Source organism: Lissotriton vulgaris, chromosome 4_1, assembly GCF_964263255.1.
Source record: "Lissotriton vulgaris chromosome 4_1, aLisVul1.2, whole genome shotgun sequence".
NCBI lineage: Eukaryota > Metazoa > Chordata > Amphibia > Caudata > Salamandridae > Lissotriton > Lissotriton vulgaris.
In genome coordinates, this window is record NC_141691.1 from 1,748,944,678 (window position 1) to 1,748,958,643 (window position 13,966).

Sequence of the window (13,966 nt, forward strand, 5' to 3'; positions counted from 1 at the left end):
GTTTGACAAATTTTCACAGATTTTTCAAAACAAGTTTGCCAGTAACTTCAGCTGCTATCTGGAATGTTTTGTGATAATCGGTCAAGCGAGGGCTGAGAACAAATGGGGGAAGGGAGGAATGAATCCCAAAACACATGTTTCCTCATGCAATTTCCCATAGGGATTATAGACACGACTACAGCCCGAATCGCTGAATGGAAATACACCAAAGTTGGCAGAAGGCTAGATCTTGGTCCAGAAAGAGTGCTTTTTATAATTTGCTATAAATCTGTGCCATAGTTTTGGTGTATTAGAAGTAAAAAGATGTATGTATAGCTGGAGACTTAGATCCGCAGCGGATCTACAGCAGATCCAGGCAGATTTGCAGATCCACGTGCCAACATCCATTCAGTTATTGGCCGGCCGCAACCGGAGAGGAAAGTTGCGCCGCCATTTTGTGCATCGGGACGTGGTTCCCAGGGGGGAACATTAAATATGAAAGTGATAGAAGGGGTCAATGTACAGGTACTCTGACCATATGGGACTGATGGAGGGGTCTGTGAGGGACCCCTCATGGGCAAGAAATTGTCCAAAAATGGTTTATCGAGAGTGTGTGAAGATCTGTGGGTCCACCTAGATTTGCCTGGATCCAGCGCGGAGATCCGTTGATCCAGACTCCAATAAAAAAACACATACACTCACTCACAGACCAACCCACCTACTCACAAACCCACCTACGCACCCACACAAACACACACATCCACTTACATACCCATACAACCACTCCCACACACACTCACAGACCCATACACACACTCACACAACCACTCACAGACTCACACATCCACTCACAGACTCCCACGGCCACTCACAAACCCACACAATCACAAACACACCTTACACTCACACACCCACTCACAGACCCACAAAACCACTCACACAGCCACTCACACACACACACACACCCTCCCACTCACACACCCACACTGTCACTCACACACCCTTATATAGCCACTCACACACAAGCAGCAATACACTTATAGAAATTGCAAATCGCATATGTTTGTATTAAATGTGTTCATGTGTGCAATGTAACTGCCAAACCCCTTATTTGTCAGAGGATTCGCGACAGATCCATAAAATTAATTTTTTTTAAATGAAGACTTGCATTTATAGAAAGACTGCATGAGTTGTATGTAAAACTATAAGTATAACTTAATTTTTAGTTTTTAAATATACAGTAAGAATGAATGTGTGAATAAAATATAATTACACAGTTTTGAAAATGCATATTAGTAAATTGAATTTATGGGTCAAATCGTGGTACAACTTATATTTTAAAAAACTGCTAAATTCCCCCAAAAAAACAAAGGTTAGAGGGATGTTATAGTTAGGAAATCGCGTTAAAAACACTAAAAAATCACTGAAATAACCATAGGTTACAGGGACGTTCTAGTTAGGAAAAATAATGTTTTTTTAAACGCATAAATTCATTGAAAAAAACAATGGTTACTGGAACTTATATTTTGGTTCTGATTTTACACACACACAAGCATAGAAATTAAGCAATCATAGTTATCTCCAGTAACGATAACTTTTGCCCTAAGGTAAGTATAACTTGCACCCTAGACATGCACTGCTAATTACTCCACTTATTACATCCGTCATAACATTTTCTATCACATCATTGATAATATCACTAACATTTGCAGTGAAATTATTGATGAGAAAAATGTGCATGTCGGGGGCACGAGTTATAGTTACTTTTGGGCAAGAGTTATAGTTACTTGAGAGAACTATAACTACTGAATTTCAATGGTTTTGTGTGTGTAAAATCTGTAGCTTTTGGTTTTTTCAGTGAATTTCAAAGGTTTTTTAAATTTTATTTCCCAACTATAATGTCCCTGTAACCTTTGTTTTTTTCAGGGAATACATATATATATTTCAGTGAATATATTCACTGAAAAAAACAAAGGTTAAAGTAACATAATAATTAGGTGAATATACCAATGACAATATAAACATTTTGAACTAAAAAACAAACAGAAATTCAACAGTTATAGTTAGCAGAGCTAACTATAACTTGCACCCATCCCATGCACTGCTCATGATCCCACATATTTACATAATACATCACTCATGACATGTTCAATGACATTATTTGACATCACTGATGACAAATCAAATGACAACATTGATGACATCATACATGACACCATCCAATGAGTGTGCTCGTTTGTTTTGTAGTTTACATAAGAGGCGGGTAAGTACCATATTATGTTTCTACCTAATTTTGTACAGCTTGTGTCCAGCTAATGGGTGTAACTGTTTATAAAACACATGTGCTTCTAATGCATCAGAGGTGTGTAGAGGTATTGAACATGTTATAAACCTCTACATTGAAGAGAAACTCTGTGTGTAGGTGACAGCTGATGATTTGTGTTCATTATGTTCCACACAACATTTTTGGTACTGTAGAAAGGTTTCAGCAGGGTAAAGATTCTATGTGCTACATACAAAGTATTGTAAGCAGCCTTAAGCTATAAGACAGAATCGTTTCAGCATGACAATTTCTACTTAACACAAAAGACTGTTCCAACAGGTATTAAGCTATGCACATGTGCTTGTTTTGCTCCAAAAGATGGGCTCTCCGTAAAGTTTTCACTACAGTTAGAAGACTGCAGGAAGTATAATCTTTAGCATCTTCAGATGTTGCTTATTTTAAATGAATAGTGTTTTTTTTGTCAAGTATTGCATAGAGTGTACACTGTTCTTTGTAGATACTTTCTAATACTCTGTAGTGTATTTCCCATGAGAGTTTCACTGTCTACAAACAGTCTGGTACAGGGAAACTCCATAGAGTGAATACTGTTTACAGTGCTCACTTCTCAACTTATACCAATTTCATTTCTTAATGTAGGTTTGGTGACTGTCAGGGGTTTGATACAGATAAAAGCTGTCCATAGTAGGATATTACGTTTGGAAGAGATGTGCAGTATTTTTAGGAACTCTTCTTTCTCTACAGTTGATTAGAGATTGAACAGGGTATGCAATGTTCTTTTCCCATATATCTGTGGTCGATTGGTAATGTGAACTATGCTACCCGTGAAGTATATGTCATAGGGTAAATGTGGCACATAACACATGCTTGCTACACCTAAAGGAGGTGTTTCGGTGATGGAGCACTGTTAGCCAGCAGAGGAGACCGCTGTGTCGGAAGAGGTGTGCCCAAGTGCTTCATTTGTAAAAAAGTAGGTGCCAGGGCCCTTCTCAGGAGCCCACTGCTGCCTGCACTACCCATTGCCCTTGCCAACACTGGCAATGACAGTACCAACACAACTACTAGCCATCGCACTCCTACAAGTGTGACAATTCAGACTATTCCAAGCCACCCAAAGCTATAATATTGGTGCATGCAGCAAGTATTATTCATTCTTAATGTATATTGACTTCTTAAACACTTGTTGTGCTAATGTCAAAATTACACAGGCAGCGCCACCATGTGGTGGACTGCCATTAGAGCTGGTGCTTACAATTAAGTGCTGGTGCCGAGCACAGGAAACCACCGGGTCAAATTAAGCCCTGGGTGCGCTGCTTACGCAATGGAATACAGTCTGTCAATGCGGATGGCGGTTCAGCCAGCACATATCTATATATGGTGGGCTGGATACTGTCAACCTGACGGATTACTTGAAACTGCAGCCACGCAGGGAAAGCGGGAGTACCACCAATATCTAATCAGGCCCTCTATCTTAAACTTATGAAAGTAATAATGATCCACCTATGGGATATGAAGAAATGAGCTATCATGGCATAGGGTACATTGTAATAAAGAATTATGACACCTAGCTACTGCGTTGCCCTCCCTTGTTGTTTGGCCCAAGTGAGGACAGCAACTTTGGAAGAAACTTTAGGAGAACAGTGGTGTATGACATACAGGTAAAAATTGAGGATGGTACTGTGTATGGGCTCAGGTAACAGGTTCTGCCAAATGTACAAATGTTCAGCTGGTTGAAAAGATCCTACTGACATGCGCCAATTAACTGAACCATCAAGTATATGCTTTAATGTATAATGTGATAGTGTTTTTCTTATAAGAAGAACACCAGATTGCAGGAAGCCAGAGTTTCAATAGTGGTACCTGCTATTGTGACTTGTTTATCCAAATGTTGATTCATTTGTATAACATGTGAAACCCAAGACAAAATCATGCATCATTAAGAATAGTACTATACAGAGGAACAATACTAAGAAAGGACAGAGTAGGAATCGTACAATTTGAGAGCGCTATAGTTCAAAATGATCCCCTGAGTTGCAGCTAAGTGGTTTGAACAATTAGCCGTAACCTAAATCCATCCAATATGAATTGACAATACAATTGCAATACTAGACATGGACGTTGAACTACTGAGAACTGATGCTGACTAATGAACCCAATCAATGCATTTCCTGATGGAAACTGAAATCCTGAGTCCCTTGGCTGATCTACAGTAATCCCTGTCTTGCCAATGAGAATCTGCTGGAGTGATCAAGTTGACCCAGCTTTCGAGTCAGACACACCTTGGATTGAATTCTAGCTTTCGTAGCAAACCCCTGTATTAGCACATAAACACAAGAGGTAGCATGTTCCTACATTAACTATTCACAGTCCTCCAAGTGTCTTTCACTTAGACGTTCTTGCAAAGACCCAAGTGTATATATACAGTGCTACACAAATCAGCTTACTGTTGATGTTAGCAGGATGACATACATTGGATTACTTAATTAACCGATGCCATTGTTGCATTTTAAAATCATGTGTAGTAATGAACTAGGGTATTTTCTATTATTACACCAGAACCAGTCCAACATCAGATTGCTAGGTTTACCACACGTACTGGAGTCATCACAGAGGCTTTTGGTCAGACTGAAATTATTGACTGATGTTATATAATGTTACGTTCTCAGTACTCTTCAATATGGAGCAAAGTTACTGTTGACCTAGAAAGCTTACCTATCCATTTCCCCATTTAAATACACACTTTTGCAAAGCTTTCAGGCTTTAAAAGCTAGTCTGATGGGCAAACCTATGTATGGCTTGGTCGATGGCTCCTAAATTATTTCACACTGCTATAAAGAACAAGACGAAAGCAACCATAAGGTCTACATGCAGTAAATCTAAAGGACTCAAAAAGTAAAGGCAGATCCAGTAGGGCGACCAAATGGGCTGACATTTTGTATGTCATTAGAACAAAAATGTGGGACAGCCTGAGACCAACGGAATGATTATGGATGAGACATCGTAACATACTTGAAAACATTTCCTCCAAGAGTTTGAATTGTAACCCAAAAGTCACGGAAAAGCCCATTATTTTGTGATGTTAAATAGATCAAAGTTGTTGGCATTATCCAAGTGGCTGGTTTAAAGACTATTTATGAATGTCCAGTGCTGCCAGATACTGTGAGTTAGTTAGTAATTGTGTTATTTTATCAGTGTTAGGTGCAACCATACTGTGCCTTTCCACACACTCTCACAGGGGGCACCAGTCCCTGTCTAGCTTCTGTTTGGTGGATTCCATAAACAACTGAAAACAGAACAGCAGTGGACACCTTTGACACTGCACTCAAATAAGTCAAAAGGAAGTCTCTTCAGCTGATGCTTGACCTCTCCCTCTACAGTCCATGAAACTGTCAGTAGGGGTAGTGGTCTGGGATGTGAAAATGTGTGTTCAAGTAGTCCTCCAAGCTTAGCAAATAAATTTGCTCCATGCCACACGGTTCACTGACCTCAGGCCAGAGAGAGCACAATAGTTTTCATAAGGGAGAGAAACATATTACAATTACACAGCCCCAGAGTGAGATGGCACTCATCTGTTATTGTTCCTATGGCACTATAATGAAAGAATAACAAAAAAATCAAAATAACTTACTTTTTAAGCATTAATAGAGGACGATCTAGGCTTAGGGTTGCCATGGAGTTGAAAGTGTCTAGAGGGTCTGGCACAATAGTTGTTTTACACTGTTGTAAAACCTTGTCTGTTGATGGAAACAAATCACTTCTTTTACTTGTAAGACAGACATCTGTAACGTTGTCCTGCATCTCTGGTCGTACATAGGATGGGCAGAGCAAGAGTGGCTGGCACGATGCTAGAAATTTGATGATGAGGAACTCTGTCATGAACAGCTTCTGCTCCATTGTCATATTGCCATCTCTCAGTTATTACAGACAGATCTACCTATCTGTCTAGCGTACCCAAAAGTGAAAAATAGTTCCACAAGTAAAAGTGTACCTTGTTATAACAGCATTGGTGAGAGGACATGATCTCTCACCTAACAGACCTTTTTACTTTGGGTTTACAAGGTCATAGAACCATGGCTGGATGCAAAGGAGGACAGACTTTTTCCTCTTATAATCATTACTGTCAGTACCACTGACTCCAGTGGTAGTTTTACAGCCAGATATGTGGAATCATATTTTTGAGTTCTAGAGTTACAGATTTTTAGCTTGGAGGAATGGAGGAAGGAGCATAAATTAAGGCCCTCTAAATTTACATCATCAGAATCAAGACTCAAAGCTCTCCAGGTCCTATTCTTTACTGTGGTTAACTAGGCAATAGATACGCTGAACACTGTCCTGGCTCAGTTTCTGAAAAGGCCCATCCTGTATATGGTATTGAAATGATTGCCCCTAGGATGCTTGTGGGAAGCATAGGGGAAGGGTGCATTATCAGGGATTGCAATTGCCCCTCTTCTGCTTGCAGAAACATCAGAATTGATGTGCCATCAGGATATGGGAGTAATAGGGCTCAATCCTCAGATCAACTGTCCCCAAGCCTGACTGGGATTCAGTTTGCCTGGAATTGGCCGGTCCAAGCAAAACAGATGTCTGCATCTGAGGAAGCCCTGATTAAAAAATTGGATAAAAATGGATTTTTCAGTTGGGAACCCTGGTTTCTATGCCTTCCACAGCAGTAATGCGATGATACACGATAATGCAATGCAGCACTGAATTGTTTTATATTGTATTGGAAAATGAATGAAAAGATTTTCATGAAAAGAAAAGTTCTTGCAGTACGGGGAAATGGTTGGGACGAGGCATTAAGCAACAACTGGAACTAAAAGAACCTCTTTGCTCTCTGATTTTTTGAGAGTACAGAAACTTCCTTCCTCCTACAGGTATTTCCGCTTTCAGCGCCTTGACGCCTTTGGGCATTTGTTTGCGCTCTACAAGTTGATCATTCATTCATTCATGTTTGTCTTTTCCAGCTAAACTGTCAATCGAAAACAATTCAGAAATTTGAAACTGCAGTCTTCTGACTGATACTACAGAATCTACCTTGACCACATTTTCTTTACCTACGGTTCATACTGAAGTCTTATGTCCAGTGTTTTCTGCAGCATGTTTCTCAAGGATGTGCTGTAAATGATTGTTTTGGTCTTCATTGCAATTTCAGGAAAGAAGAGCAAGAACAGAGCAGACAGCAACTGCCCAAATAATTGCCACAGACTTTGTTAATGTAAAATACCTCATGCATATCGTGAAGCCTGAAAAGAGTGGATAAAAACAATCAGCCTCTCAGAAAGATGGCAAAACTAAATAAGTTAAAAGGAACTTTGATACTTGATCAATTTAGTGGGCTCAACCGGAAGATATTGCTGCACATGTGAATAAAGAGCCACTTATGCATTTGGCAGATTGTGTATTGCTTCTGTTCAGAAATGTTCCCAACCCACAACTAGGGTCTTCTTTACAAGTGTTGAGCTATTCTCGACCATTATCTTTCCAAACTTTATGATTACCATTACCAGGTGTCTGGTATTACTGACAAAGGTGTGTCAGATTAAATTTTGAGATTTTTGGGAACAACATGTATGATTCATGCATGTTTTTCTCCACTATTTTGCCTGCAGATTGTTCCTCCTTGGAGCAGGTAAGATCTGTGAGTAAAATACCACGGATCTGAGGTATTTCTGCAAAACATATAATGGTTATGGGACGGGCAACTTCCATTACCGGCCAAAACAGAAATAACAAGCCACTTATAATGATAGCCTAGGTGAGGGAAGAGTACTGTTAACTAGTAAAAGAGAAGAACGGGACACAGGAGTAATATCCAATGTTCCTTAAGTGTTCATTTCACGCTCCGAGATATGCTTGGGGACGATATGCTAGAACCTCCAGAGGTGGGTCCTTTTTCACTGGTACTGAAAACAGATTCCCCTTGCCGCCTAGTCTCAAAAATCTATTGCATGACACAAGATTTTCGCAATAACTTTTACATTAAAGCTAGACTGGAGTGGCAAGCTGACTCGTAACGCTAGATGACGATAAATGGAGCTATTGCTGTAATGTCACGAAGAAGATATTGCTGAAAGGTCAGCACAGACTCACTCACTTTAAGTTCCTTAACAGGGTATCTTATACTCCGGCTCGCTTATATCGATATGGCCTCAGAGAATCTGCGAGATGCGAGATATAATATGGACCAGGCAGGATTCATACACTTGGCCTGGCTGTGCCCGGATATTGCTAAATTCTGGGCACTTATTTCCCAAAATCTGAGAGATATCATAGGAGTACACTTGGCTCCCGACCCTATGCTAGCCCTACTGGGTTACTCTAAACAAGTGAAGAAAGATATCCGTAGGTTGGTAGAGCAGGTGGCGGCTATGCCCTGGGCCCTTGGTCCTCCCCTTACCGTCATACAATGGTCTAGAGATATGCTGTTCTGTAACACACAAAGGGAGGTATATAGCGAGTTACGTCCGCCGCAGAGCAGGCCCAAACATTTCTGGGGCTTATACCAGTTATTTAGCTGGTAAAGCATAGCTCCTGTCTGGTTCTGGTACTCCCTTTGCAGGAGCAGAAGCATGGGGAGTTCTGCATTTGTGCGGAATGCGCACACACAAGCCTCCTGTATAGTTTATGATATGTTGAAAGTGGGATATATCCAGTCTGAAATGTTCAGTACTTATATTTGTCTCTTTGGGTGGTGGGCCTGTTCGCTAGGGAGTGCATATCGAAAGGGTTGGATAATTCCTGTTCAATTGATTTAATATCGTACTGGCAATATATTGCATGTATCAGTAGTATATAAGCGGATATCTACCACACCAATGAGGTACCATGTATGTACACTATTGTATATTTTTATTTTATTGTCGCACTGTAATGCGTAATTATGTTTTTGTTTGTTTATGTTTCTTTTTGCAAAATCAATAAAATAAAAAAAGGGTTCATTTCAAAGGATTAGATTTTTTTTTTTAAAAGCTAGATTTCTGAGATAAACAGCAATTTTTTAATTACTCAGAGGAAATACCTCCCAGTGATGTAATATGGCATATGTGATCAAATAATTTTAGAAAGTAGGTTTAACAAGTCGCCTTGTATTCTAGCAAAGCTTTGCTCATGAAGGACTTACCGTCGTCACCTTTACTATCTGGGGGGAGATCGAACCGCTTTTTCAAAGTTTGCAGCAGAGATTGAGTTCAATGTCTTGCGTCTTGTAAGATCACTCTTTGCACTGGGTATTGATGAACCACCACCCTCTAAAATTAGGAAGACAAGTGTTTTAGAAACCGCAGCAGTACCTGTAACCCAGATTCAGAGACATACATTATTCTGCTGACACAAATATTCATAAAGCCCACCATGGAAAACGCTGGACGATGCTGGTGTGGCTGTTTTACGTTCCAAATCTTCTTTAACTTTTAGCAGCATTCTTTCCTGCTCCAGTGCTTCTATGTATTTGGAATAGTTCCAGCTCATCTGAAAAATGTGATTACAGTGTTAGCTTCATTTTGGTTTCATTCATTTTTAGCCTGTGGTGATAAATTAGTAATTCTACAAAGTTAACAACTCGAAAAAGTACGCCTAACATAAAAGGAACACATTAAATAAAAGTGGATTGTTTTTCGGAACCACATTTTGTTAAATATGTTATTTTACAACCAACTACCTGGATCTATAGGTCTTCTGTGTTCTACAAAACATAGTTTGGTATCACTGAAGTAACAGGAGGGCAGTTTTTTTTTTTTTTAATTTTTGGAGAACCTTTATTGTTCTTACAAGCAATTACAGGCAGAGGCCTACAACCACCCAGGCCGGCCACTAAACAAGTCATGTTTACCGCAAGTCAATGATAAGAAAACATAGCAACCCAAGGTCAGGGGGTCTAGCAAAGTCAGGACATAACATGTATTCAAGCGTGCACGTGGGCCATCAGGATTAGAGAAGGTTCATTTTACAATATAAAAATCACAGGATCAATGCCATACAGTCATACCAGGTCCTGTAGTTAGCAAGCATAAAGTAGTAGGTCAGCGAGTAACACTATTACAGTAGGAGTGAGAAAGGCGAAGTACACAAATCAGGATAGTCTCCAGCATAATCACGTTTCATAACAAACCAACGCCCCACCCCTCAAAACTGAACATAACTACAGGAACCGTAGGAGGCGATGACGCCGAAAAAGAGAAAAGTAAAGGGCCATAGAACAAATGAGGAAACAAGAAAAAAATAAAAAAGGAAGAAACCCCCTCCCCCAAAGCCCCACCCCGCACCCCTGCAGAAGGCTACGGCCTACCCCCCCCCCCCCAGCAGGGTGCCTGTCGCCCTATATAAGAGACCCGAAATGTAGTAAGAAAGAAATAAGAAAAGCGGAGGAGGAGAAGAAAATAATATATACTAGCTTCCAGCCACCTACCCCCGAGCCCCAGACTATCAAACCGACACCAAGGCGATATGCATTTCAATCTTAATAAAGCATGTCCCACATAGTCACCAGCCTAACAAGCACCAGTAATCAAGGAAACATCCTCAGCCTTGTCCCGTGCGATCAAGTGTACCAACGGAGTTCAGCTGGCCAGCCGCCATGTTAGATGATTTGGGCGACCAAGGTGACCAGGATAATTCGGTAGACTGCCCACCACAGCCAGCCAAGAACAACAGTTTATAGTCACAGGAGGGCAGAGTTGAGCACGATTATGACTGTACCATCTAATAAGTATTGCCAGTCATATCTTCACAGTGTGAAGGATCAGAAGGATGGAACCAACGATCTAGGATTCAGAAAGGCTAGCCCAAGTATTGCGACCAGCCTTAAGGTGTTAGGGTGTGTCGGCTGGGCTCAGGGTCCTTTGCATCTTCTAATGCTGATAAAGGCAGATTGTGGGTCAAGTCCAACGCACAGGGTCAGCAGGATGAGACCAAGCACACAGGAAATAGCAAGGTTACCCAAGACATTGCAACCAGTTTTAATGTGATAGGGGATTCTTTGACCCCCCCCCCCCCCATCTGATAGGGCTCTGCATACATTATTCTTCTAATTCTGATTGTGAGTCATATCTTCACAAAGGGAGGGGTCAGCAGGGTGGGCCTAATTCCCTTGGATTCAGTACGGCTAACCTGAGACATTGTGACCAGCCTTAATGTGATAAGGTGCGTTGGCTGGGCTCTGCATACTTTGCATCTTCTAATGCTGAAAAAGGCAGATTGCAGGTTATTTGTCCGTAATGTGCAAGATGAACAAGATGGAACCAAGCACCCAGAAATCAGCAAGGTTAGCCAGAGACATAACAACCAGCCATGAAGTAGTATGGTGCAGTTTAATTTTCCCTGCAATATGCCTGTATGGCCCAAGATCAGGGCTCATGAATGAACAAGGAAGGCAAAGGCTCTGCTCTCCCAGAGACCAAAACTGCAGTCTCCACTAGACTCAATCAATACACTCTGCTGGCTAGAGCCAGCATTTAGAGTTGTTGAATTAGGATTAGTCCAGACAGGATATTGTATTGTATTGCATTGTAATTGCATTTATATAGCGCTTACTACCCTTGACGAGGCTTCTAAGTCAGAAAAGAGCTTGGCTAAGATTTAGCAAACAGAGTACTACCAAATAAGTGTCATGCTGATGTCCTGGTCTAAATAATGGTTGAAATATTAGAAGCAGGGTAAGTCTATTTTCACTACATTGTTACTTTTTAACCCTAAAATGTAATTCACTGCTTAAAACTGAAGTTGTTGTTCTGGGAAGAAATTCCAGGAGGATGCCCACATAATGCAAACTAGAAAGAACATGTGTATTTGGGATCCACGAAAAGTATTGGGTGCGCATGTAGGGGTGACGACAGCAGGGTAACACAAGGCAAGCCGATTCACTCTTGCTCTGTTAAGGAAGAAACCTACCAAGCGCTCACACGTGAATTGTGCTCATCTGCCTGTGAGAGCCGGAGAGGGGTTTGTGGCATGAACCCCTGCTCAGATTTTGGTTTACTTTGGCAGGAAGAGGTAGAATCGAACAAGTTACTTACCTTCGGTAACGCTTTTTCTGGTGGATACAGTATCTGCCTCTGGATTCCTCACCTTGTGAATATCCCCTTGCGTCAGCAACATTTGGAAATTCTTTTTGTAGCTTCGTGCCGATGTGGCCGATGTTACAGAGGCACGGCATTGCGCGCGACTCCGCTGACGTCACCGACTCCATAATAGGCCCACGCCGACGTGATGACATCAGTTCCGCCCTTTTTTCCGTGCTTTCAAGGCACACGGATGGACCGACAACAGTAGATATATACACAGTATACACAGTACACAAATGTCAAGATAACACACATAGTGTGAAACCAATGCAGGAAAGCAGTTGAAATAAAAAAATTCCTTTGACAATAAAAATATTAACATTACAGTAACTCAGGTATAGAAGAGTGGACAATGGGGAGGCAGGTGGGTCAGTGAGGAATCCACAAGCAGATACTGCATCCACCAGAAAAAGCGCTACTGAAGGTAAGTAACTTGTTCTCCTGATGGATACATCTGTCAGTGGATTCCTCACCTTCTGAATATAGTCCCTCAGCAGTCCCCACTCCTGGAGGAGGGTGTCCACTATCCTATACCAGAAAATCTTGGAGGACAGAGCACGCAAAGTGGCCGTCCCTCCTCACCTCGGAATCCAAGCAGTAATGCTTCGTGAAAGTGTGGAGGGAGGCCCAAGTCACCGCTCTACAAATGTCCTCTACAGGTACACCCCTGGATAAAGCAGATGTAGAAGACTTTGCCCTAGTAGAGTGAGCTCTTATACCCTCTGGAGGTTCCTTACCCGCCAGGGCGTAGCAGATCTTAATGCACAGGATAATCCATCTCGATGGCATGCGCTTGTGCACCGCCTTCCCCTTCTTGCAGCCAGCAAATCCAACAAAGAGCTGGTCATCCACACGATAGTCTTTAGTCCTATCGAGGTAGAAGCTCACCGCCCTGTTCGGGTCCAAGAGGTGAAGTCTCTCCTCCACCTTGGAAGGGTGAGGGGGAGGATAGAAGGTAGGGCGGGTAATGGACTGCCCTAGATGGAAGGGAGTTACCACCTTCAGCAGAAAAGCAGCCCTGGTCCTGAGTACCATTCGTTCAGCATGAATGGACAAGAATGGGGGCTTAGAACTAAGAGCTTGAAGCTCACTTTCCCTCCTCCCCGAGGTAAGTGCAACAAGAAAGACCGTTTTAAAAGACAACAGCCTCAAGGGACACTTGTGCAATGGTTCAAAAGGCGAACCCATTAAAAAAGTGAGCACAAGATTCAAGTCCCACTGAGGAACAATAAAGGGAGTAGGAGGGAATTTATTCAAAAGGCCTTTTAGAAACCTCAAAACAATAGGAGATTTAAACAAAGACGGCTGATCCGACAAACAGAGAAATGCCGATAATGCAGATAAATAACCCTTGATAGTAGCAACCGCAAACCCTTACTGAGCCAAGGAAAGCGCCAACTGAAGTATATCAGATAAACGAGCCCTCAAAGGATCGATTAACTTCTCCCCACACCAAGCAACACATTTAGACCATCTATACGAGTAAATGGACTTGGTGGAGTCACGCCTGGCCGATAAAATGACATCCACCACATTGTGCGGGAGAGAAAATGAATTCAGGTTACCCCGTTCAATCTCCAGGCATGAAGGTGTAAGGTCTGGAGGTGGGGGTGTAGAACCTGCCCCTCCATCTGAGAGAGGAGATCTG

General features: G+C 41.7%; 1 protein-coding gene across 1 annotated transcript in view; it reads right to left on the minus strand.

Moving 5' to 3' along the window:
- The window catches only part of RGS22 (regulator of G protein signaling 22), a 1,820,811-nt gene that overhangs the window by 51,324 nt on the left and 1,755,521 nt on the right, over positions 1-13,966 (minus strand). The window contains exons 26-27 of the mRNA XM_086966055.1: positions 9,610-9,727; positions 9,381-9,507 (exon numbers count right to left, since the gene is read on the minus strand). Coding sequence (XP_086822181.1) covers positions 9,395-9,507; positions 9,610-9,727 — 231 coding nt within the window. The 3' untranslated portion in view covers positions 9,381-9,394. The remainder of the gene's footprint in view (positions 1-9,380; positions 9,508-9,609; positions 9,728-13,966) is intronic.